The sequence below is a fragment of the Aquarana catesbeiana genome, linkage group LG10 (assembly GCF_042186555.1).
Source record: "Aquarana catesbeiana isolate 2022-GZ linkage group LG10, ASM4218655v1, whole genome shotgun sequence".
NCBI classification, from domain to species: domain Eukaryota; kingdom Metazoa; phylum Chordata; class Amphibia; order Anura; family Ranidae; genus Aquarana; species Aquarana catesbeiana.
The window spans coordinates 54,374,351-54,399,531 of record NC_133333.1 but is presented as its reverse complement, the minus strand read 5'-3'; the positions used below and the strand labels follow the sequence as shown (position 1 = coordinate 54,399,531).

The 25,181-nt window shown below is 43.8% G+C and overlaps 1 protein-coding gene across 3 annotated transcripts in view; it reads right to left on the bottom strand.

Annotated features, from left to right (window-relative positions):
* TBC1D17 (TBC1 domain family member 17) overlaps positions 1-25,181 on the bottom strand; it is a 149,770-nt gene that overhangs the window by 68,535 nt on the left and 56,054 nt on the right. For all 3 annotated transcript variants that reach the window (XM_073602201.1, XM_073602200.1, XM_073602202.1), the window contains exon 5: positions 20,916-21,120. In XM_073602201.1, coding sequence (XP_073458302.1) covers positions 20,916-21,120 — 205 coding nt within the window. The remainder of the gene's footprint in view (positions 1-20,915; positions 21,121-25,181) is intronic.

The window sequence follows — 25,181 nt, the reverse complement described above, 5'->3', positions numbered from 1 at the left end:
TGGGGTTTACTTCCTCTTTATTTCCCTGCAAAGGTAAAGTATAATGGGCTACTATGCATCGCATAGTAGCCCATTATGTGTCACTTACCTGAAACCGAAGCCCTCAATGTCCCCACTAGCAGGGAGCGTCCATCTTCGCCCCTCTTCCTTACGGGGCCGCAAACTCCGGCTCTGTGACTGTCTGGAGTCGCGTGAAGTCACTCCCACGCATGTGTGTGGGAGCCGTCAGTCACGGTATGACCCCTATTAGAAATGGCAAGATGTGCCCTTTCTAAAGGGCGCATGCGCCGATGACATTGGTGCATGCGCCGTAGTCATCGGCGCTCGGCTTTTTAGTAAATATCTCCTACACCGTGGAGGTTTAGGGGATATTTCAAGCACCTACAGGTAAGCCTTAATATAGGCTTACCTGTAGGTAAAAGTGGTTTTACAGGGTGTTCAATTACTTTAACTTCACGTTCATTGTTTTGATGATGCTATCTATCTTGTTTTCTGTCATTCTTTTCTCTATTTTCCTTCCATGTTTCCCAGCATCAGGGTCTTTTCCAATGAGTCCTCTCTTCACATTAGGTGGCCAAAGTATGTGAGTTTCAGCTTCAGGATCTGTCCTTCCAGTGAATATTCAGAGTTGATTACCTTCAGGATTGACTGGTTTGATCTTCTTGCCACCCAAGAGTCTTCTCCAACACCATAGTTCAAAAGCATCAACTCTTCGGCGTTCAGCCTTCCTTATGGTCCAACTTTCACATCCATAGGTTACTACTGGGAATACCATAGCTTTGACTATATGGCACTTTGTCGGTAGGGTGCCAGATACAACTGCATAAATTAAGAAGTCTAGTGGAGGCCATGCTAACACTGACTGCTGAGACTAAAATCTGAACAGAATATCTGGCCCCAAAAGATACCTGAAAAAGCAGGGATATGCAATGAGCGGACCTCCAGCTGTTGCAAAACTACAAGTCCCATCATGCCTCTGGTCGCCATGCTTGTGGCTGTCAGAGTCTTGCTATGCCTCATGTGACTTGTAGTTCTGCAACAACTGGAGGTCCGCTAATTGCATATCCTTGCCTTAAAGGAATTCTCCACTTTTACAATGATAGAAAACATCTCTACAGAACACCCTACCCCCTTCCTGCTGCAGGGCTACCCACTTTGAATTCCATCAATCACATATTTTGAGTAATATAAGGGGGGGGGCAGGGTTGGGAGGCCACATACTATGTGCCTCCATCCCTGATTCAATTGAACATGGAGAGGGAGATGGGACTTTGTGTGAGGCAGGTGGCAACCAAACAGGGTAATACACGTATAGGTGACTTAGCAATATGTTTGTCATAAAGAGGGTATAAAATCGCACTCAGTATGAAATATATAGCAAAGCCATTGAATATATACACACACTTGGATAAAGTACAGTTCATGAATACTGATAGATAAGCATATATTCATGAACTGTACTTTATCTAATTGAGTGCATATATTCAATGGCTTTGCTATATATTTCATACCCTCTTTATGACAAATAAAGATATTGCTAAGCCACCTGTACGTGTATTACCCTATTTGGTTGCCACCGGCCTCACACAAAGTCCCATCTCCCTCTCCATGTTCACATATTTTGAGTAATCTACTCCATGACTGGGGGGTGGGGGGCGGGTTCTACAAAGCGTCATGGCGTTCAATGTCATCGCCCTCGTTCAGCAACACAGTTCTGCTGTCTATTTTACCTTCTATTTGCTACCATTAGTTTCCTATAGACTGTTATCCCATACTGAATGTTACTGCATAAAAAATAGCAGGGACTTTTTTTTTCAGTACATTACAGCGCATGCAGTGATCTGAACACGCTACGCAGAAAAAATGATCTTCTAGTGTCTCTTTGGGAAAACGCATGCATTATAATGGAGGGAAATGCACAGACGTGAACAAGCCCGCAGACGTTATGTACTGTCGGCTGTTAGCTGGTTGTTATCCTCTCCATTTCTTGAACAAGGCACAGGAAGAACTGTTATGTCCTCGCTAGCAGTTACTTTTTTTTTTTTTTTCTTGATGATGCACAGTACGCTACTAACTGTCAAAGTCAAAGCCTGACTTATTTTACTTAAGGTTTGCTGACTGAAAGAAAACTAATAGTAACCCAAATGAAAACGTACACAACCTTTACTGCCCGGGACAGTATCACAAAACAAGACATTTGACTCATCGCTTTTAGCTTTGTCCTGTTTATGAATCAGGCTCCTAGCGTTTGACCTCATACGGTTCCGTCTTCTTAAAGCGGCAATAAACTTGAAAGCAAACATTATATTGCAGCTTATCAATTTTAAAGCCGGCCATAGATGGATCAAAATTTCTGATAAACTACCGTAATTTCCATCCATCTAGGCAAGCAGATTGTACTGAAGCCGACCTATCGATCAACTTCAGTACAACCAGCCTGTCTGTTTTTCTTTCTTCATACAATTACAGCCACCAACTATAGCTGGCATCAATAATCATTGTATTCTGATGGTGGGAAAACCTCTCACAGTCAGAATATAATAGCACAGTGTAGATGGGGGAATTGAGCGATTTTCTTTCCTTCAACCCCTGGTTGATGGAAAGAAATTTCCATAATCTATGGCCTACCTTCTTTTTCAGGCTCTCTTTCCCTTATTTTCACCTGGTGGTCCAGCTAGTAAGTGTTGTTTTTCAACAAAACAAGCTGTTCTTCAGATGCAGCAGTTAGAAGGTTGACAAACCAGTTAGCAGTGGCAGGAATGCTTACAATGATCACTTTTTAGTTATGTAAAACCTTTAACCCAAAAGGAAACTGTCACTACAAAGGATCGCTATTCTCCCGATCAGCCACAGACAAGAGTGACTAAAGCTCTGGAATGTGGAGCAAAACGCGTTGGGGCGGGGCCTGGTTGGAGCCCAAGCTGAAGTTACCACTCTGACACTTCGACAGCAACCACAGTATGAGACGGATGTACAGCTTTAGGGATCACTTTCTCCCTTTTCCTTATAGACAAAGTGAAAGGCGGCCTCAGCCTGCATGTCCCTGCCAAAACCATGCCCCCTGATGCGTGGGTGGGACAAGTGCGTCCGAGGGGCGTGGTTTTTCACTCTTGCCTACTTGGCTGATCGGGAGAGTGGCGATCCTTTCTAATGAATCAGCCTTCTGGAGCCGCACTTGGATATACCAGGCACCTTGTCTGTCAGTGGGGTCCAGGGAAGCGATCACCCATTGACTTGAGCAGCACCAAACTTTTGATTTACTAGGTCACTGTTTAAGAAGAACCCCACCGCTCAGATAGATCCACAAACAAAAAGTCCTTTACCTCCAGAGAAGAGAGAGCCCCTTGGTCACTGTTTGCTGTAGCTGCTTATAAAGTGTGAGCTGGAGTTTGGCTTCAATTTGTTAGTGTATCTAAATTTGCTAGTGCATCAAACACTTCCTTCTACAGGTACCCACTTCCGCCACGGCGAACTGAGCCGGAAGTCGCCCCCCCCCCCCCCCCCCCCCAACGCCTTTTGGGGGACAGGTCCCAGAAGACTGCAGCCCAAAGTGCTTTGCGCATGCGCAGTAGGAAACCGGCTGTGAAGCTGGATTCCCTCAGTCTGGATGGCGGTACCAGCACCCAATAGCCGATTGAAGAATCGGCTTAGGTGATAACACCACTTGATGCCTGGACAGGTAAGTGCCCTAATATTAAAAGTCAGCAGCTACAGTATTTGCAGCTGCTAACTTTTAATTTTTTGGGGGAGCCTGGAGCTTCTCTTTAACAATGCTGCAGTCCAAAGGAGCCCCCTGTGCTCCTTCATCCAGAGTGTAGATACTCTAATACATGAGGTGTGTTACTGGGCAGATCACCTGGTGAAAACAGAGGGGAAAAAACCTAAAAAAAAAGAAAATGAATGCAGCCACCACATCGAATGACTGGTAAGCTGCAACATATTACATTTTTGGTTTTTAGGTTTAATACTGCTTTAAAGAAGTTGTGACTTACTGAGTACACAATCTGACCTGTATTTAATCAGGCAATGGGGCTCATCAAAGGGGACTGGGAGCTGTGCCCAAAAGAGCAAGCAGAGGTGCAAATGGCTGGTCCCAAGTATTGCCTGCAGGCTTCTTCTGCACATTCTAGGTGGAGGCAGCCATGTTAGTAGAGGACCAGGGCTTTGTATTCTCAGGTCACAGCTGCCCCCCCAAAGACTAGTGATTTGAGGATGGTGGGGTAATGGTCAAGAAACAGCAGAAAGCAAAGTTTCACATAAAGCGTGAAGCAAACGCAGGAAGCAGGGAGATACTTGATGTGCAGCTTTCCTTCCAGAAAGGAGAACAGAGAGCAGCACCTTAGTAATGGCACTAAATCTAAATTCAACTCTTGTGAGACTAGCAGTCATAGGCAGCATACCTTAACCTAACTATACACGGATAGATGTTTTTCGCTCAGCCTGCAGGCTGATAGAAAAAAGTTCTAACAGATACCTCCATCCACACTAACAGGGCAGGTGGATGAATCCCCCACTGCAGGGTTATAGTATTCTGATTGGATGTAACTGCTGTTTGGGTGACAATTTTCTGCCAACCTCCTCAAAGGATATTGGTGTGGAAGGTGCCTCCCATTTCTCCTCTGCAGCAATTTTGTGGCCAGAAGATGATGGGATATTTAGCCCTGGAGTTTGCATTACCTCGTTGGTTTGTAACACAATGGTGCCACATTTACTTTCCCTTGATTCACAGTTTTGCTTTTCTATTGTTAATGGAAGCCTGCTGTTCAGCATTGCAGAAGGGAAACTGATGCGGCTCCTTTTCTGGTACTAAAGCTTACTTACATGGATCGAAATTCAGCCATTTCAGCAGGAACCAGACAAATTTTGATCCATGTATAGGTAGGTGGTTGTACAAAAGTCAATCTACTGATCAACTTCAATACAAAGGCACAGCAAGAGGATTCCCCCATGCACATCGAATGTGTGGATGGGGGAACCAAGTCCTTTTTTTTTTTCGTTCAGAGAAACAATGAATCATCTATGGGCTGTATTACGCTAGTTTCAGGGGTCTCCAAACTGCAGCCCGAGGGCTGGATGTGGCCCTTTGCTAGCCTTTATCCGGCCCTTGGGCCACTATTCTTGAGAAGAGGAGAATAAGGGGGGATATGATCACCATGTATAAATATATAAGGGGTCCGTATAGTGAACTTCGTGTTGAGTTATTCACTTTACGGTCAACCCAGAGGACACGGGGGACTCTTTACGCCTAGAGGAAAAGAGATTTCATCTCCAAATACGGAAAGGTTTCTTCACAGTAAGAGCTGTGAAAATGTGGAATAGACTCCCGCCAGAGGTGCTTCTGGCCAGCTCAGTAGATTGCTTTAAGAAAGGCCTGGATACTTTCCTAAATGTACATAATATAACTGGGTACATTTATAGGTAAAGTTGATCCAGGGAAAATCCAATTGCCTCTCAGGGGATCAGGAAGGAATTTTTTCCCCTGCTGTAGCAAATTGGAGCATGCTCTGCTGGGGTTTTTTGCCTTCCTCTGGATCAACTGTGGGTATAAAATTGGGTATATTGGTTTGTACAATATTTTTTATTTTATTTATTTATTGTTTTTAAGGTTGAACTGGATGGATTTGTGTCTTTTTTCAACCTGACTAACTATGTAACTATGTAACTATATTCCTCCCACTGATATGAGGCAATATTCCTCCTACTGACACCAACAATGGGGCACTATATTTTCCACCGATACTAATGATGGGATACTACTCCTCCTCCTATTGACCACCAACCCTGGGGCCATATTTATTTTCACTGAAGCTGGTCCCATGACATCTATTGCCCCTGTTGGCCACAATTTGGCTCTCCTAAAGTCTGAAAGACAATAAACAGGCCCTTTGTTTGAAAAGCTTGGAGACCCCTACGCTAGCTTATTGAAATTTTAAACTGCAAAAACAATTTCTACAAAGACACAAAGCAGTGCCATCAGAGCCTCTTCCTGATCATGATTAAAGAGAACAGAGCAGAGGGATGATCTTATCAGTGTGCTGTTCCTTTATTGTCCAATCAGCAGGCCCCCGGGGATTGGGGATGAGCTAGTAAACAATCTGTATTGCTTGACTGAAGTAGAGAAAAGAAATGTCAGGGGCCTTGTTATGCTGTCTGGCAGGAGTGTTTAGGAGGGGCTAAACACAGAATTACAACTATTTTTGCAGATAAGATAGTTCCTATATCTACATATTCCAACTGCATATTTAGTTTGCATAAAATTAGTCTTTTTAACTACTTGACCTCCGGAAGATTTTCCCCCCTTCATGACAAGGCCATTTTTTGCTATTCAGCACTTTAACTGGCAATTGCTCGGTCATGCAACACTGTACCCAAATGATATTTATATAGTTTTTTTTTTTTTTAGGCAAATATAACTTTCATTTGGTGGTATTTGATCACCGGTGGATTTTTTATTTTTTTATTATATAAACAAAAAATGACTGAAAATTTAGGAAAAAAAACCCCAAAAAAACAACATTTTCCACTTTTTTATAAAACACATCCAATAAAATCTAATTTCTTCATAACTTTAGGCTAAAATGTATTCAGCTACATGTCTTTGATGAAAAAAAAAAAAAATTTTAAAATTCTAATAAGTGTATATTGATTAGTTTGTGTGAAAGTTATAGCGTCTACAAACTATGGTATATATACACTAGAACTTACACAGCTATAGACGCTATACTAGTAACAGTGGAGATCAGCGACTTATAGTGTGGTGGGCAATCTAGTGCTAACGGACACTGGCTGGGAGGGACATGGACATCGCCAATGACACTAATACAGTGATCAGTAATAATACTGTACAATACTGTACTAATGACACTAATGGGTGACGGGTGTGATCAGAAGGGCAGACAAGGGGTTAACTGTGTGCCTAGCAAGTGTATGTGTGCTGCTTTTACTCACAGGATCTGGCTGACTTTTCTTCCTGAACTCAGAGTTGACTTCAGAGAGAAGAAACGGCCAGATCTCAATTCTGTGTGTTTGTGTCACGTCTACCCCAATGCAGGTGGTCAGATACTATAGCTGGCTACTCTGTTCTTCACCTATAGCAGCCCCCTCTCCTATAAGACAAGCAGGCCTACCGGTACTCTGTTGCCCCCAGGACTTATACACAATGCTATAGTGTCTGGCCACCACACCAGTGCAGATGCGAACTGAGCAAAGCAAATAGATACTTGAAGTTAGCAGACACATAACGTGGTTCTATGACAGTCCAGGTAAAAGGCAGGCTGAGTTCAAGGAATAGTCCAATAACCCAGTCCAAAGTCATACACAGGGAAATCCAAACTAGCAAAGCAGGGCAGATAGACAGGGAGCTTGATCAGGAACAACACACATATCACTCTCTATTGTAAGCACCCAAATGAGGCTTCCACCCAGAGACTGATCACATTAATCAGCCTGCAGGTGGACAGACATACAAGGAGAAAGCCAAGCCAAAACCCCGGATGCTGGAATGAGGAACAGGAGCACTAAGGCTACTTTCACACTGGGGCGTTGGGGGCGTTGGTGGTTAGCTTTTAACCCCTGCTAACGGCCGAAAAAGGGTTATATACGCCCGCAAAGCGCCTTCACTTCGGCTCTGCTGCCCATTGATTTCAATGGGCAAGGGCGCTGTGTTGAGCGCCTCAAAGATGCGGCTTGCAGGACTTTTTTTGGCGTCCTGCCAGCGCACCGCTCCAATGTGAAATATCGCTATATCACCTGTAAAGCGTCTCAGTGTGAAAGCAGCCTTAGTGATCCTGACAGTTTATAAACAGAGAACTCTGTGCTATGATTGGCCACAGCCAATCAGTAGGTATAGAACTAAAATCATTGGCTGTAACCTGCTGACAAACTCATGCTGTGTCCAGTCACAGCACAGATCAGCAAAGATTGCGACATACCAGTATGTTGCTGTGCCACCCGCTAGCCGTAAATGTAGTTAGGCAGTAAGTGGTTAAAATGGATATTCCTTTTAAATATATTTTGTATTGTAAGTATGAAAGGACGGGGAAAATCTAGCTGATAAGCAAGGGAGCGGATCATGTAGATAGGTTAAAAAAAAAAACGTTCCTCTGGGTTACCTACATCACTGATTTTAGTGCCAGCTACAACAGAGGAAGGAGCACAGACAAGGTATACGGTTGTCTGGGGGGCCCGCTGGAGAGACACGGTCACTTTTCCTGCATAGGCAAGGTAAACAATGCCTCTTTAAATAAAGTTTGGGCTACAGGTTACTCTTACTCCATTACTCTGATAAGTTCATTGAGAAATACCCAGGCCGCCCTAATAGCCTGACTCAGCACTTGTCAGCATCGTGCCGATTCCGGCGGCAGCTGTATTACAAGAAAATAAGTGAAACTCTAGCAGTTATGACAAGATGAGCCTCATACATAATACATAGGAAAACAAAGAGGCCACTCAATAATTCTTTCAAAGCGGGAATGTCTATTAATGGTTATGCTCTCTAGTCAGTTCCAGTATTGATGGACCTGAAATTCTGGCTTTCCAATCTGAGCTGTGCGGAACTGAAAACAGTCAATGTATCCGTATGCAAAATACAAGCTTGGACGTTTCTCAGCAGGTTAAAGTACACAAGATCATCATTCTCTGCCGCGCTGCGCATAAAATGCAAAGAGGTGCAACATTTTACATTTGTGTGCTTTAATTTTTTTCTAGAACACATATAAAGTGAAAAGTGAAATTAAAAAAAGAGACATATGGGGTTTATAAAAGAAAAAAACAAAAAAAAACATTCATACTCAGTCACAGCTCTCTGCTCAGAGCGGAGGGGAGAACTTAGTGATCAGGGGTGTTTGGTTGCTCAGTTCTCAGTGCAGAGCCTGCGGGGGACTGAGGCTGCATCCACCAGCCTGCGGGGGACTAAGGTGGATGCAGCCTCAGTCCCTCGCCGGCTCTGCACTGAGAACTGAGCGACCAAACACCCCTGATCACTCAGTTCTCCCTTCCGCTCTGAGCAGAGAGCTGTGACTGTCAGGCAGCGGCTCTCTGCTCTGCCCCTTTTTTATTTATTTTTTTTTATCTTTTTAGGTTAAAGGTTTTGCATGAATAAATAAAAGCTGATCATTTTAATCACATCTGTCAGTGGTCTGTCTCTTCCATGTAAACAGATACATTCTGCTGGAGAGCTTAAAGCGGAGTTCCACCCAAAATTGGAACTCTCCTTATCTGCTTCCTCCCCCCTCTGGTGCCACATATGGCACCTTTCGGGGGGGGAACAGGTACCTGTTTGACAGGTACTTGTCCCCACTTCCAGGACCCTGAGCCACAGCAACGTCCCTTGGAAGTTCACCCCCCCCCCCTCCTCCGCTGCCGGGCCAGTTAGAAAGTGCAGCACGCTCCACGCATGCGTAGCAGGGAACCAGCTTCACAGCCAGTTTCCCTTACCACAAATGGCAGCAGCACCCGAGATCCGATCCGAAATTCGGCTGGGGTGCTGACATCGCGGGCTCCCTGGACAGGTAAGTGTCTTAATATTAAAAGTCAGCAGCTGAAGTAATTGTAGCTGCTGACTTAATTTTTTCATGGGGGCAGAACTCTGCTTTAACCACTTGCCGCCCACCATATAGCAAAATGACAGCGGCAAAGTGGTTTCAATATCCTGACTGGATGTCATAGAACGTCTTCAGGATATTAAGCTGCTGCACGCCCCTGGGGGCACGCATTGCGACGATCGTTGTTGCTGTTTGGGTACAGTGTTGGATGACCGCGCAATTGTCATTCAAAGTGCGACAGCGCTGAAAGCTGAAAATTGATCTGGGCAGGAAGGTGTATAAGTGGCCTGTATTGAAGTGGTTAAGTGTCACTAAACCCATATCATAAAAAAAACTATCAATAAATGGTGTATTACATGCTGTTCACGCTGTCTTAGTCACTATGAGATTCATTTTCTGTATTCTGCAAAAAACCCGGTTGATCCTGCTGCTCTCTATCTCCACCTTCTGTTCATGTCCCCAATTCAGCTAGGGATTTTGTGGACAGATTTCAGTGAGTTTCTATGATGAGCGTTTCCTCCCTGTCAAATTTGAGCAGCCCATGTGACTATAGAGTCACACACGTGGGTGTATACACAGTGGTAAATGACAGCCCACTCCCTCCCTTGCCCTCCATGTCCACTAACCAGTTAAAAACACAATGGGGGGTGGGATATTACATGTAGATTATTAGAGGCTTCACCTCCCTCTTATTCTAAGACACAGCCTGTGACTGGCAGAAATCAACCCACACCATGTTATTGTAAAAAATAATAAAGATTTGTATATCTATCTATCTATTTATAACAGTCTATTTATATTATTTTTTTATTTTTACTCTGTATCCCAAAGGCTGTTTTTTTTTTTTTAACATGTCACCAGCAGCAGAGGACCTAGAAGCTCCTCCTGCCTATTTTTCCATGCAGACAGGCCGGGAAAGATCTGGGTCATGTGACAGCTGTATATGTATTAGGAAAAGGGTAATTCATTTTTTTTTTTGTTATTAAAATAATTACAGTGCCATCATCCACATACAGAAATAGAACAAACAATGTAAATTAAACTGTGCGTGTTTAGTATCACTTTAAGCTTGTAAAAAACAGACTTACTGGCTAGATCAAAATAGAAGATAAAAAGCCTAAAAAAGAAAACAAATGCAGCTATCACATCTAGGAAGTGGTAAGCTGCAATATGATAAATGTTTGCTTTTGGGTTTAATACTGCTTTAAAGTGAAACAAATTCTTTCACAAATAATGAACAACTTTCTCCAGAACTATATATGGTAGAAGGTTTTGATTGAATTTTATTGCAAATCAATATTTGCTTCTGATTTGAAGAGGTATGCTTTGCTACCACTTTCTAAAACTGACTGCTCAGTGGCAGGGTCTGTCTTCTTTATCAAAACCTGATCAATTTTTGGGCTTGCGAGTTTACCAAGTATGAAATTCTATTGCACAGGATGCTTACAACTTGATTTCAAGCTCTGTAAAGACTTTGAAAAAAAGCAGTGAGTGAATAACTTGAGCATAGGTGTGCGCAGCCTATTGCACAGGGTGTGCACCCCAAAGCTCAAACACACACACACAGCTAAAAGGCGCTGCTCTGCAAAGATGTGCGGGGCTGCCATTTATTTTTAAATGGCACCCCCATGCATCTAAACCCACAGTGCGTTTGTGAATGACTAGACTACAAGTACTGTCAGCCACTTGTAGTTCTCAATGAACCGCGAGGGCGCTGGTGAGCGCTCTTATAGTCCGTTGATCTTCTTTCTCTCAAACTGTCTGCCCATACGGGAGGTATGGGCAGACAGCTATATTGCGAGTCTGCAGTGGCCTTGCATTGATCGTGGGTGCAATGCTCTGCAGACTCCTTCGAAAAAAAAATAAAAATAAATGCACTTTTTTTTTTTTTTCACCTGCAAGAAATTTGCTTATTTTTTTTCATAACGTGAACTTATCCTTTAACAGAAATCCTCCCCTGCTCCTCCTGCGTGCCATAATTTTATGGGCGTTGTAGTTTTGCAGCCATCCCTGTACAAGGCAGCAGTCCTATCCCTGAACTACACCTTCAAGTGTCCCTTGCTGCAGTCCTGTGTCCTCCTCCTGTTGCTGATTGGCCGAGTGTCGGCTGCAGGAGGAAGGGGGTGAGTGGGCTCTCACATAGACACATTGTCGCCTGCTGCACTCTGTCCTTTTGTGCAGCAGAAGGGGGAGGGGTGGGGGTGTGTAGAAGAAGAAACTGAGTGCAGAAATGCCTATGGGCAGTGGGGAGAAGACAGCCCACAGCACAGCTGTCTCCCCTCTGGGTCCCCCACTGCCCACAGCGGCGAGGGGGTAGAGGGAAAGAACATAGGAGACAGCCGACACTAATGCATGAGGGGTGATTAGGGTGTGCCCAGGAATACCCGGCACACCCCGTACGCACGCCTATGAACATGAGCAGAGGATGAAAATTATGAGACTTTCTGAACATAAATTAGTGTTGCAAGAAAATAAAATTAGTATTTTAGGCAGTTTTAACTAATCCCTTAATGCAGCCAGTGTGACTCCCTAACTACAATACACTATTTCATACATCTCAACACAGAACTCCTTCATACAATTGCAGGGTTAATTAACACAAACAACAATGGGTGAAAGACTCTAATGCCGCGTACACACGAGCGGACTTTACGGCAGACTTTGCCCGGCGGACAGGATTTTTTTCCTTTGTTTTCTCAAAAGTTGGACTTGTTTTAAATTAATCAGTTGAAATCGAGTCCGGTCGAAAAGTCCGCCGTCTGTATGCTAGTTCGACAGACAAAAAGCCACGCTAGGGCAGCTATTGGCTACTGGCTATGAACTTCCTTGTTTTAGTCCGATCGTACGTCATCACGTACGAATTCGACGGACTTTGGTGGATTGTGTGTAGGCAAGTCCGTTCATTCAGAAAGTCCGTCGTATAGTACGTCGAAAAGTCCGCCGGGCAAAGTCTGCCGTAAAGTCCGCTCATGTGTACGCGGCATTAGAAGCTGTGACAAGTCATACTAGACAAATTTACATTATAGCAGACAACAGACAGACAGGTGGCTGGAGTTGACATCAGCATCTCCTAACAGTATTTGTCCCAGCATTATGAATCAGCCACTATTTCTAATATGGCATATACAGGGTTCCCAGAGTCTGTGTGTCTTGGGGGGACATGTACCTGAATCCAAAGTAACACCCCCTCAAGGGGTCCCCAGGCATACAGCTCATAAAGAGCACCGTTCCCCCAAATGCCAGGGCCCATAATCGCAAGGCAAGAGGCTAGCTTTCAGTCCTCTCCAAAAGTCTCTGTCCCGGCTAGGTCTGTCACAGTAGCAATGGACTGAGACCGCTCTCAAAGAGTCTCAGGGTACTGGCCATTCCTTCATGACCTCAGAAGAACCCAAGCATGTGAGCCTAGAGAAGTGTCCTCTGAATACTGTGCACACGTTTTGGAGTATCCCATGCCCTAACCTCTCTCCTGTTTAAAGTTAAATTAATACATTCCTTAGACTGAATTATTGGAGCCTGAGTGTATTGACTGGTGCTTGTTGTGGTGGGCAGCCTCTGTACTATTGGGGAAGAACCAGCTAGTACCAGTGGACCCTTTGGGGGTAGCGCAACATGTAATTTAACACCGAATGTATTTGTTATAGCAAGCAGTATAAATACCTCAATGTGACCTATTATCATCCTGTTGCAGTCGCCTGAGTGGGAGAGAAAGAAGCAGTATAAGCAGCCAATCAGTTTATATGCTGCAAGAAGAATGCTAATAGAAGGAGAAAGCAGAGTGACAGAGATGAGCTCATCACTGTGCTGCTTCTTCTTCACTGTCCGGTCACAGGTGGGGGGCAGGTACATGACATCCTGTGCTCAGGGGAAGCAAGTTGAATGATGCTGTCCATCAATTAATTTGGAAGACTGAGGATATCTTGTGGGGGGGAAAAACACTGTGTGTGGGGAGCAGCTCCACCTTGAAGGCGAGAATTGCATCAAAAACTGCTTTTTTACTTTGAGTTTTAATGGGCCATTTGTTTTATTTATGACTGGAGTTGTGCTTTAGGGATCAGAATGTATTAAAAACGAAAACTAAATGTTATGCTACTCCAAATGCCTGGATAAATGAATACCTTTACTGCAAATAGCCATAAAAAGTTGTAAAACTCTATAGCTGCCTATACATTGATTATATACTTTCAGAACTCCCTTCTTTAGATTTATGAAAGCTAATTAACATGGAAGCCTACTTAAACAATCCAAAGCTGCTGGACTCTATAGTTCCTGGATCTTAAGGAGATTGTACAAATCGGACTATAACTTGGATGGTCAGCTTTAGAAAACATTTTGAATTACAGAAAGGAGGAGCATGCATGTGGAGCCGCCGTTTACGGCACGGGCTCTGAAGGTCCGGCAATGTAAGCCGGGCCTTCTGAGCGCATGTGTCGGTGAGGTCACCGGCTGCATGCACTCTGAACAGCTCCTAAACTGTGCTATAGGAGATATTCACAGTACCTACAGGTAAGCTTTATTATAGGCTTAATTGTAGGTACAAGTGGTATAACAGAGTTTACTACCACTTTAAAGCCTAAGTGCAGGCAAAATCACAAACAGAAAAATGAGCACAAGGGACATAACTTACAGTCAGTAGGATGTTTCCTACTGCAGATTCCTCTTCTGTTATTGAAAATCTTCCTACGCCTTAAAGGATAAGTTCACTTTTGGAAAAACATGGTTCATGTTCCACCCAGTTTTAGGATGAAACATGTAACATGTTCCCACTGCTGCAGCCTCTCCCTGACCTGCCGTCTCTAGTGACTGTGAGCCGGGGATCTTCTCCCCGAACTCACTGTCACAACTTAAAGAGAAAAACGGCCTGGTGGGCGAGGCCCTGCACAGAGAGGCAAACTACAAGTACCAACAGCCTTTGTGGCTTTCTGCTTGTAGGTTACATAGTTACATAGTAGGTGAGGTTGAAAAAAGACACAAGTCCAACCTATGTGTGTGATTATGTGTCAGTATTGCATTGTATATCCCTGTATGTTCTAGTCAATCAGGTGCTTATCTAATAGTTTCTTGAAGCTATCAATGCTCCCCACTGAGACCACCGCCTGTGGAAGGGAATTCCACATCCTTGCCGCTCTTACAGTAAAGAACCCTCTACGCAGTTTAAGGTTAAACCTCTTTTCTTCTAATTTTAATGAGTGGCCACGAGTCTTGTTAAACTCTCTTCTGCGAAAAAGTTTTATCCCTATTGTGGGGTCACCTGTCCGGTATTTGTAAATTGAAATCATATCCCCTCTCAAGCGTCTCTTCTCCAGAGAGAATAAGTTCAGTGCTCGCAACCTTTCCTCATAACTAAGATCCTCCAGACCCTTTATTAGCTTTGTTGCCCTTCTTTGTACTCGCTCCATTTCCAGTACATCCTTCCTGAGGACTGGTGCCCAGAACTGGACCGCATACTCCAGGTGCGGCTGGACCAGAGTCTTGTAGAGTGGGAGAATTATCGTTTTATCTCTGGAGTTGATCCCCCTTTTAATGCATGCCAATATTCTGTTTGCTTTGTTAGCAGCAGCTTGGCATTGCATGCCATTGCTGAGCCTATCATCTACTAGGACCCCCAGGTCCTTTTCCATCCTAGATTCCCCCAGAGGTTCTCCCCCCAGTGTATAGATTGCATTCATATTTTTGCCACCCAAATGCATTATTTTACATTTTTCTACATTGAACCTCATTTGCCATGTAGTCGCCCACCCCTTTAATTTGTTCAGGTGTTTTTGCAAGGTTTCCACGTCCTGCGGAGAAGTTATTGCCCTGCTTAGCTTAGTATCGTCTGCAAATACAGAGATTGAACTGTTTATCCCATCCTCCAGTCTCATTGAACTACCAGAGTGCTGTTTATTGTTTCTTTCTGTCAGTGTGTAACTGCCTGCCCGTACGAGGTACGCGCAGTCAGCTTACACAGACAAGTCTGCAAGAGTCCTGCATGGCACCCAGGATTTGCTGATCTCGGGTGCTATGCTTTGCAGGCTCCTAGAAAAAGATGCACATTATTTTACCTGCAAAAAATTTGAATTTATTTTTGTTTTTTACAAAGGTGAACTTATCCTTTAACCACCACCCTACCCCCATTATCTTCCAGTGCGGCGGGGATTAATAATTAAAAGACCTTCTATGAATGGAGCACAATCTATGAATGGAGGGGCAGAGCTCATTGGTCCTCCATTCATAAATCCCCTTTCATTTATAGAAGCTGTAGTAGGGCTCTATGAATGGAGCAGCCGGACAGAAGGGGCAAGCAAATTCAGGGTCTCTTGATGAGGTAGGTGGAGACGGATTTGGCTGTTGATGGTTCCCAGATAACAGCCCTCTGACTCACCAGAGCAGACAAGTTACTGGAGATTGAGTTTGAATAGGCAGGCATGAGTCTCTTGTAGCACAGGATCACTAGAGCAAAACACTGGCAGGATTCCACATGCTCAGTGAATCAGGGTACAAGCTGGAGTGCACAGGGCCACACTGGAGTGGAAGCATGTTGCTGTGCACAGAATCACACAGGATCACGGAAAGCAAGTTAACATGCATAGCTCCCAATTGTCCCTGATTTCGAGGGACTGTCCCTGATTTGGAGCAATGTCCCTCTGTCCCTCATTCCTCCTCATTTGTTGTTTGTCCTTTTGGTCTGATCTATATAGTTGTATATAAAAATGCACTTTTTACCTATCCAGTGTTTTCCAGTGCTAAATCTTTCATCTGATTTCTAAAATTGCTGCATTTGTAAATTCCAAAAGCCAATATAAAGGAATAGTAGTGGTAAAAAAAAGCACTTGTAGGTTTAACCAATCTTGTTTTTTGTACAATTCTCCTTTAAGGGGGTGTGGCAAGGGGTGTGTCCTATGCCAGCATACTTTTGCTGATAGGTGTCCCTCATTCCCATCTCAAAAAGTTGGGAGGTATGCACATGCATGGGAACACACAAGGTCAAAGAGAGCAGGCTGTGATACTGTGAGACACACAAAGGTCACTGGAAGCAGGAGCAAGATGGAGAGCCCAGGGTCTCACTGCAGCAGGTTGTGGGTAGGGGTGCATGGGATCACTGAAGCAGGGAGCTGAATACAGGATAGATGGACCCAGAAAATACTGGGGACCACTGAAGACATGTGGTGGGTATAGGCTGAACAGACATTGAGAACACTGAAGGTCAAAGAGATCTGGAAGGCCCTGAGAAACACAAAAGCAGTCATTTGGGAACACAGGGGTCCTGCTGCTAGAACGTGGACGCATAGCTCGAACACTGAGCAACCCCCCCTTTATTTTTAGTTTTGGATAGAGGGGAGAGAGATTAGTACGCTTGTCAGTTTTTATTGCTGTCTGTACCTGCATTAAAGTGGAGTTCTGCTTAAAAAAAAAAAAAAATTAAAAGTCAGCAGCTACAAGTACTGCAGCTGCTGACTTTTAGAAAATCGGACACTTACCTGTGCCACGGTCCAGCGATGCGGGGGAACGAAGCCCCTCTCGTGTCCTTCCCCTCCTCTCTGCAGCTTCGGCATTGTAACTGTGGGCGCTCGTCTGTGGCTTCACAGCCGGGCAACCACTGTGCATGCGCAAGCCATGCCCTGCGCTGTGACTCGCCGGGCAATCATCTGGGACCTGTGACGTGTCCCAGATGATTGCCGAGAGGGAGGGGGAAGAGGTGATCTCCCTTCCGGGGGCCGCGGTGCACCGGGTGGAAGTGGGAGCTGGGACCCTCTAAAAAGAGGGTATCTGCTCCCCCCCCCCCCAAAAAAAATGACATGCCAAATGTGGGATGTCAGGGGGACACCTCCCTTAAAGCGGAAGTTCCATTTTTGGGTGGAACTCCACTTTAAGGACCCTTTCTATTTGTTCTGTTTACAATATCATTGAAAGTAAAAGTAAAAGAAAATCCCACATTTTGGGTTGTCAACAGAAAAGCAATAGAGGGAAAATCTTCCAATGGGGACACTAGTTCTGGTGACCTGGGCACAGTCCAAGACACTCCATTCATTTATAGGCACTTCCTCACACTTCCTGTTTGGCTATGGGACAGGAAGTGAAGAGAAATCTCTGCAATGGGACACAGATGGCAAAAAAAAAAATCTGACAGAGGTTATAACCCTCCTTTACTTTAAAATGAAAAAAAAAAAAAGTTTTGCCTATTGTTCTACTTAAAAACCTAATTCCAGAAAATCTAAAAATTCTCCCTTGCAGTGGGGCTGCGCATGCAGTGCAAGAGTTAAAGCCCAACTCCGGGCAAAAAAAAAGTTTTCCCATGCAGTGGGGCATTTGGAGAACAGGGATATACTTACACAATTCTCTGCTCCTCCCCACATAAGGCCCTGTAGCTCCTGCACCCCCACATACTAGCAGCCTTGGGTGATAGACGGTTCCTGAAGTAATCATGCCCATAAACCTGCTTTGGACGGAAGCACATCAGAAATAGTCCACCGCTGGATCGCGAGGGAAGGTGGGGGCACTGTTTGCTAGTGGAGCTGAGGATCAGGTGAGTATACAGCTTTTTCCTCTCCTTCGGACAAAACAAGCAGTTAACCCGTGCAGTGTGCGCACACAGCACAGGAAACCGTATTTTTGCCCGGAGTTGGGCTTTAACTGCTCGCTTATCCTAGGGGTGATTAAAAGCACTGTTACTTACCTGATCATCCACTCAACGCAGAAGACTGTGCTCCCCTCTGCCCTAATAGTGGACGGTTAGTCGACATCATCACATCCAATCAAGTGCTATGGATCCTTCATAGACCTTGATGACTTCATGATCTTAGATGACCTTGAAATAACTGGTCTCAGGGAACCCCTGCTAAAAATTACTTTATCTACAATTCATGGTACATTAGTGTGATGGTCAGTAGGAAGAATGCTCCTTACACTTGTAGATATTGGGAAGAATGAGCTCCTTACATATAGCTAAAAAGATCAATAGTGTCAGTGGGAACTTATCTGAAAGGCAGACATTGCTCATTGCTCAAGGAACCCCTAGCAACCACTGGAGGAACCCTAGATATCCATGGAACCCTGGTTGAGAAACCCTGCCTTAGATTGCTGGAGCATGGGTGGGGAGAGGACTGCGGGGCCAGTCTAGCAATGGGGAGGAGCCCAAGATCGGGTAAATAAAAAAAAGGGCTCGTTCACCCCAGTGAGATCCCATTATGGTCTGTATAAATCAGACATGCTGGTGTGTGTTGTGTAAGGACATTGCTATGCATTGTTACAATGCATCGTTTTTACTTTTTTCCCTTTTTCAACTTTTTTAAAAGCTCTGTTATTGATAAAAGGTGGAAAAGCCAACTGATCAATTGCCTCACCAGAGTTCAACAACAACTAAAATATTAGTATTGGACTGACATCACCTTTTAAGTGTAGCTAAATCCAAAAACCACAATATAATATACTGTAGCTTATTAGTGCTGGCTGCATTTCCTTTTTTTAGGACCGAAGTGATTTTGCCAATAACACACTCAATGTTCTAGGGTCCTGTCCTACAAGGACTCAAACAGTGCACTGTATTTATGAAGGAGCAGCATTGTCACGCTAGGACTTGGACTACAAACACCTCCCCCCTTCTCATTTCCACCACATGGAAGGAGTATGCTTTGTAGTTCACAGAAGATAGCTGAGAAAGATGAGAACATTGTTTGAGATCTCAGTTCAGTCTGCATGAATTTGAAAGGGCACAGCATTTTTAACCGCTTCAGCCCCGGAAGATTTTACCCCCTTCCTGACCAGAGCACTTTTTGCGATTCGGCTCCGCTTTAACTGACAATTGCACGGTCGTGCGACATTGCACCCAAACACAATTGACGTCCTTTTTTAACCACAAATAGAGCTTTCTTTTGGTGGTATTTGATCACCTCTGCGGTTTTTATTTTTTACCCTATAAACAAAAAAAAGAGTGACAATTTTGAAAAAAAACGCATTATTTTTTACTTTTTCCTATAATAAATATCCCCCAAAAATATATAAAAAAACAATATTTTTCCTCAGTTTAGGTCGATATGTATTCTACATATTTTTGGTAAAAAGAAAAAAAAAAAAAATCGCAATAAGCGTATATTGATTGGTTTGCGCAAAAGTTATAGCGTCTACAAAATAGGGGATAGTTTTATGGCATTTTTATTAATATTTTTTTTTTTTACTAGTAATGACGGCGATCTGCGATTTTTATCATGACTGCGACATTACAGCGGACACATCGGACACTTTTGACACCATTTTGGGACCATTGTCATTTATACAGCGATCAGTGCTATAAAAATGCATTGATTACTGTGTAAATGACACTGGCAGTGAAGGGGTTAACCACTAGGGGGCGATGAATGGGGTTAAGTGTGTCCTAGGGAGTGATTCTGACTTTTGGGGGGATGGGCTACTACTCACATGACAGCGATCACTGCTCTTCATGACAGAGAGCAGTGATCTGTCATGACACAAGCCAGAACGATGAAATGCCTTGTTTACATAGGCACTTCCCGGTTCTGAGGCTCTGTGACACAATTGCTGGGAGACCAGCAGACATCGAGTCCGCCGGTCCCGCGGTCATGATGTACTCGGTGGCGCGCACATGCCTGCTATCCCCGTATCCTAAAGGGGACGTACAGGTACGCCCATTTGCCCACTGCTGCCATTGCGCCGACGTATATCGGCGTGCAGCGGTCGGCAAGTGGTTAAAGGGATCAACAGGACTTTTTCTGTAATGCAGAAAATGTACTTAGCCTTCTTTCATGGGAAAAAAAGTAAATAAAAAAAAATAATAATGTAGCATGTAAAATTGCTACACAAGTCATATTGTAATTAAATGTTATTAAAATTACCTTTCCTTTTCAATATGCAGCACTTTCATTTTCTGTGAAATGCATTACAATATGGTTACCTGGAGGCGCTCTGTACACAGATAGTGCACAGGACTCCCCCCAGAAATGTCATTTACTGCTTGTGTGATTGGCTCACTGACTTTCCCAGAAGTCTGCAGTAAGATAGGAGTCAGATCTTGGGCATCCCTGCAGCACAAATTTAATTTTTGTTGAGATAATTCCAAAGTGAAATCACATCTAAAGGGATGCAGACCCTCCCACTTTCCTCATTAGAACCCTGCAAGTGCAGCGGCTGGTCAATAAAGAAAAGTCACTCCCTTTCACATTCACATGGACACAGACAAACAAACTACACAGACAAGCTATTTCTTCAGAATAACAAAAAGTAGGAATCTCTAACAAAGTTTGTTAAAAGCCCTGCAATGTACATAGATCACCCAGAGGGGAATGCTTTTTTTTTTCAACATAAAGTAGAGTTACTCTTTAAGTAGCCTCAAAGATACATTCACTATGTGAATAAGGATTGGTGAAGGACTCCGGTACTTACGTTGCCAATATGACGTATTTCCGGAGGGCTTTCAACAGAGCCTTTGTCCCACCCTGATGAAAATGCAGAGCTTGAATGGAGACCCCCTCCTTGCTAATAAATATGAGGTAGGACCAGCTCAGGCCAGGTTTGCTCTTGCGAATGGATTTTAGTTCTGATAAACTCAACGAAAATGCCCATTTCTCCCGACTACCAGGCTTTGCAGCTGTAGGATAAAACAGGACAATCACGATTAAAATGAAAAGTCAGACGTTGTTGTGGGATATTATCATCAGGACAGGGGAGGAGGAATCAACTCAATGGGGGCAAAGGCATCAGCAAAACAGGAGATTTTGCCATGCAGCAGTTTATCAACAATAACTTTTTAACTGCTTTTTATGCCAAAATGATACCTCTGATGCCTCCATACAGCGTAGATCAGAGACACAGATTTACTGAAACTAGAGCATACAGAATCTGGTAGAGCTGTGCAAGGTAGCCAATCAGCTTTTAAAATAAGATTGTTCAATTAAGCTTTGACAATAAGTCTAGGTTCACACTGGTACGATTTGGCATGCGATTTGATATGTCAAATCGCATGCCAAATCGGCAGGCTATTTCCGGCGATGGCACCAACCGATTCCCAAAAGTAGTTCCTGTACAGGAACCCGCACAGATTTCTGTGAAATCGCCCCTGAAGTCGGACTGCACTGCCGGGCTGAAATCGTGCAAATTCAGCTGAACACGCCTGATTTCTAACCCGCAGCAATGTGAACGTAGGCTAAAGCTTGGAAGTTGATTGGTTTCTATGCAGAGCTGCACCAGGGTTTAGCACTCTCCAGTTTTAGTAAATCAACCACAGAGTTCCCAATCTGCTTCTTACATTGATATGTGTGACCCAGGAGTGCTCAGAGTACTTCTGGGTCACTCCTCATAGGAGTGGAATGTTCACCTCCTGATCTGCCATCCTGAACCCCCCTGGATTGATCCTAGGTTCAGAGCCTTGTTAACATTACTTTTAAGAAAATTTTCCAATAATATCTCAAAATGTATACTGTAGTTTTCTTTTAAACCCCAAAACAGGAGAAGTCCAGCTTTACACCATGCCCTGTGTATCCTTACCAAACCTTCCTCTTTGTAACATACAGTGCATTGAAAAAGTATTCACACACCTTGAAATTTTCCACATTTTGTCATGTTACAACCAAAAAACGTAAATGTATTTTATTGGGATTTTTTGTGATAGACCAACACAAAGTGGCACATAATTGTGAAGTGGAAGGGAAATGATAAATGGTTTTCCAAAATTCTTTACAAATAAATATGTGAAAAGCATGGCGTGCATTTGTATTCAGCCCCCTTTACTCTGAAACCCATAACTAAAATCTAGTGGAGCCAATTGCCTTCAGAAGTCACCTAATTTATAAATAGAGTCCACCTGTGTGTAATTTAATCTCAGTATAAATACAGCTGTTCTGTGAAGCCCTCAGAGGTTTGTTAGAGAACCTTCGTGAACAAACAGCATCATGAAGGCCAAGGAACACACCAGACAGGTCAGGGATAAAGTTGTGGAGAAGTTTAAAGCAGGGTTAGGTTATTAAAAAATATCCCGAGCTTTGAACATCTGACAGAGCATTGTTCAATCCATCACCTGAAAATGGAAAGAGTATGGCACAACTGCAAACCTACCAAGACATGGCCGTCCACCTAAACTGACAGGCCGGGCAAGGAGAGCATTAATCAGAGAAGCAGCCAAGAGGCCTATGGTAACTCTGTCCACAGAACAACTATTAGTTGTGCACTCCACAAATCTGGCCTTTATAGAAGAGTGGCAAGAAGAAAGCCATAAGAAGTCCCGTTTGTAGTTTGCGAGAAGCCATGTGGGGGACACAACAAATGTGGAAGAAGGTGCTCTGGTCAGATGAGACCAAAATTGAACTTTTTGGCCTAAAAGCAAAACGTTATGTGTGGCAGAAAACTAACACTGCACATCCCCCTGAACACACCATCCTAACCGTGAAATATGGTGGTGGCAGCATTATGTTGTGGGGATGCTTTTCTTCAGCAGGGACCAGGAAACTCATCAGAGTTAATGGGAAGATGGATGGAGCCAAATACAGGGCAATATTAGAAGATAAACCTGTTAAGAATCTGCAAATGACTTGAGACTGGGGTGGAGGTTCAGCTTCCAGCAGGACAACAACCCTAAACATACAGCCAGCGATACAATGGAATGGTTTAGATCAAAGCATATTCATGTGTTAGAATGGCGCAGTCAAAGTCCAGACCTAAATCCAATTAAGAATCTGTGGCAAGACTTGAAAATTGCTGTTCACAGATGCTTTTCATCCAATTTGACAGAGCTTAAGCTATTTTGAATTCTTCTTAATGGGCAAAAATTTCACTCTCTAAATGTGCAAAGCTTGTAGAGACATATCCAAAAAGACTTACATAGTTACATAGTTAGTAAGGTTGAATAAAGACACCAGTCCATCCAGTTCAACCTAAGTGAGTGTGAGTGTGTGTCTACAATTGTCCCTAACCCTGTACATCCCACACTCACATCAGTCCCTACCCTCAATCCAAGGTCCCCATTCATATACTAGGGCCAATTTTGGACAGAAGCCAATTAACCTACCAGCATGTCTTTGGAGTTGCAGCTGTAATTGCAGCGAAAGGTGGTTCTACAAAGTATTGACACAAATGCACACCACACTTTTCACATATTTATTTATATATTTATTTAAACCATTTATCATTTTCCTTCCACTTCACAATTGTGTGCCACTTTGTGTTGGTCTATTACATAAAATACATTTACGTTTTTGGTTGTAACATGACAAAATGTGGAAAATGTTAAGGGGTATGAATATTTTTTCAAGGCACTGTATCTGTTACTGGACCCCAGATTGCTCTACTCCTGATAGGGAGATTCTGAGGCCCAAGACATGGTACTAACATGCAGAAAAACCCATCTCCACCATCAGGAGCCCTGGTGAACATCGGTTAGTGCTTAGGCCCTGCACCTCAGATGAGCCTGTGTCATACTCCTAATGTACACATTCCTAACGCTACAGTATATGAGGGGTGGGGCTTACCAAAGAGGGTGGTAGATTCTATCTAACTATAAATATATAAATGCATGTTGGGTCATTTGCTCTTTTGGCTCCAAGGAAGAGGGTTCTCCCTTGAAACGCATCAAACAAGCCATCACGGACGCCATCTGGTCTCCTTGCACTATTGGAGCCTTCCAGCGGTCCCGGAGGCAACTTGTCTTCATTTTGCTTTGATATGCGTGTATACATCATACATTTGTGAGTATTAAGTGTGTCACTTTTTATCCTTTAATAAATGTTTATAATGAAACAACAAGGTTGGTGCGCCCTTCTCTTGTTTTTCGTTGTTTTTCAGTATATTTGGATACCCATGGTTCTGAGAGGGCAGCAAGACCTCAGGCTTTGACAATAGGGACTAGACACACTTCTTTCCTTCGAAGCATTACACCTAAGTGCAGGAGAGTGACTTTCTTGGAGCCCGTGTCATCCGCCAGAGTGACCTACTACTGCACTTATCCAGCTGGTCGGTGGGAGCCTCTCCTGCTATAGCTACTGGCCTCCAAGCCTGACTACTGACCATGACAGTCCTGCTATGTTAGAGCAATATGGCACAATGGCTTTACTATAACTGGTAAGAGGTGAATGAGTGCAGAACAGTGAGTGTGCCTTGCCGGGCAATCAGAAAGCACTGTCATAGGAGCAAAATGAAAGGCCACTCTCAGTACAGCGGCCAGAGACAACCAGGGATCAGTATTTTCAGAAAAGGTGCAGCAATAGCAGCCTCCATATTTCTCCTATGCTGGGTTTTCTAGAAAGACATGTGACACTGTGATAGAGCACCTGCTTACTGTGCTGGCTGTGTGATTATCATAATGCTGATAACCTACTGTGCTGTGTATTATATAAAATGGTATACAGCAAGGATTCCATCTTTTATTCTCCACTCACTGTGTCCAGTGCAGCCATATGGTCCTCCTACTGGAAACGAGACGGGAGCTGGGCGGAGAATCATAGTAACATTCGCCGGCTGGGACTAAGTAAGTAGTGGGGAGGAATGATGTACATTCCCCCAGAAAATGAAGAAAAAGTCCCTCCATTATGCTCACCCCCTGCGCCTCTCTGTTGACCCGATGGGGCCCAAGAAAATAGGAAAAATGTATTTCCCCCCCCCCCATTAAGCAAGTAGGAACGGGGTAGAAGTTTAAGATCTATTTTTTTTTTTATTGCAGTA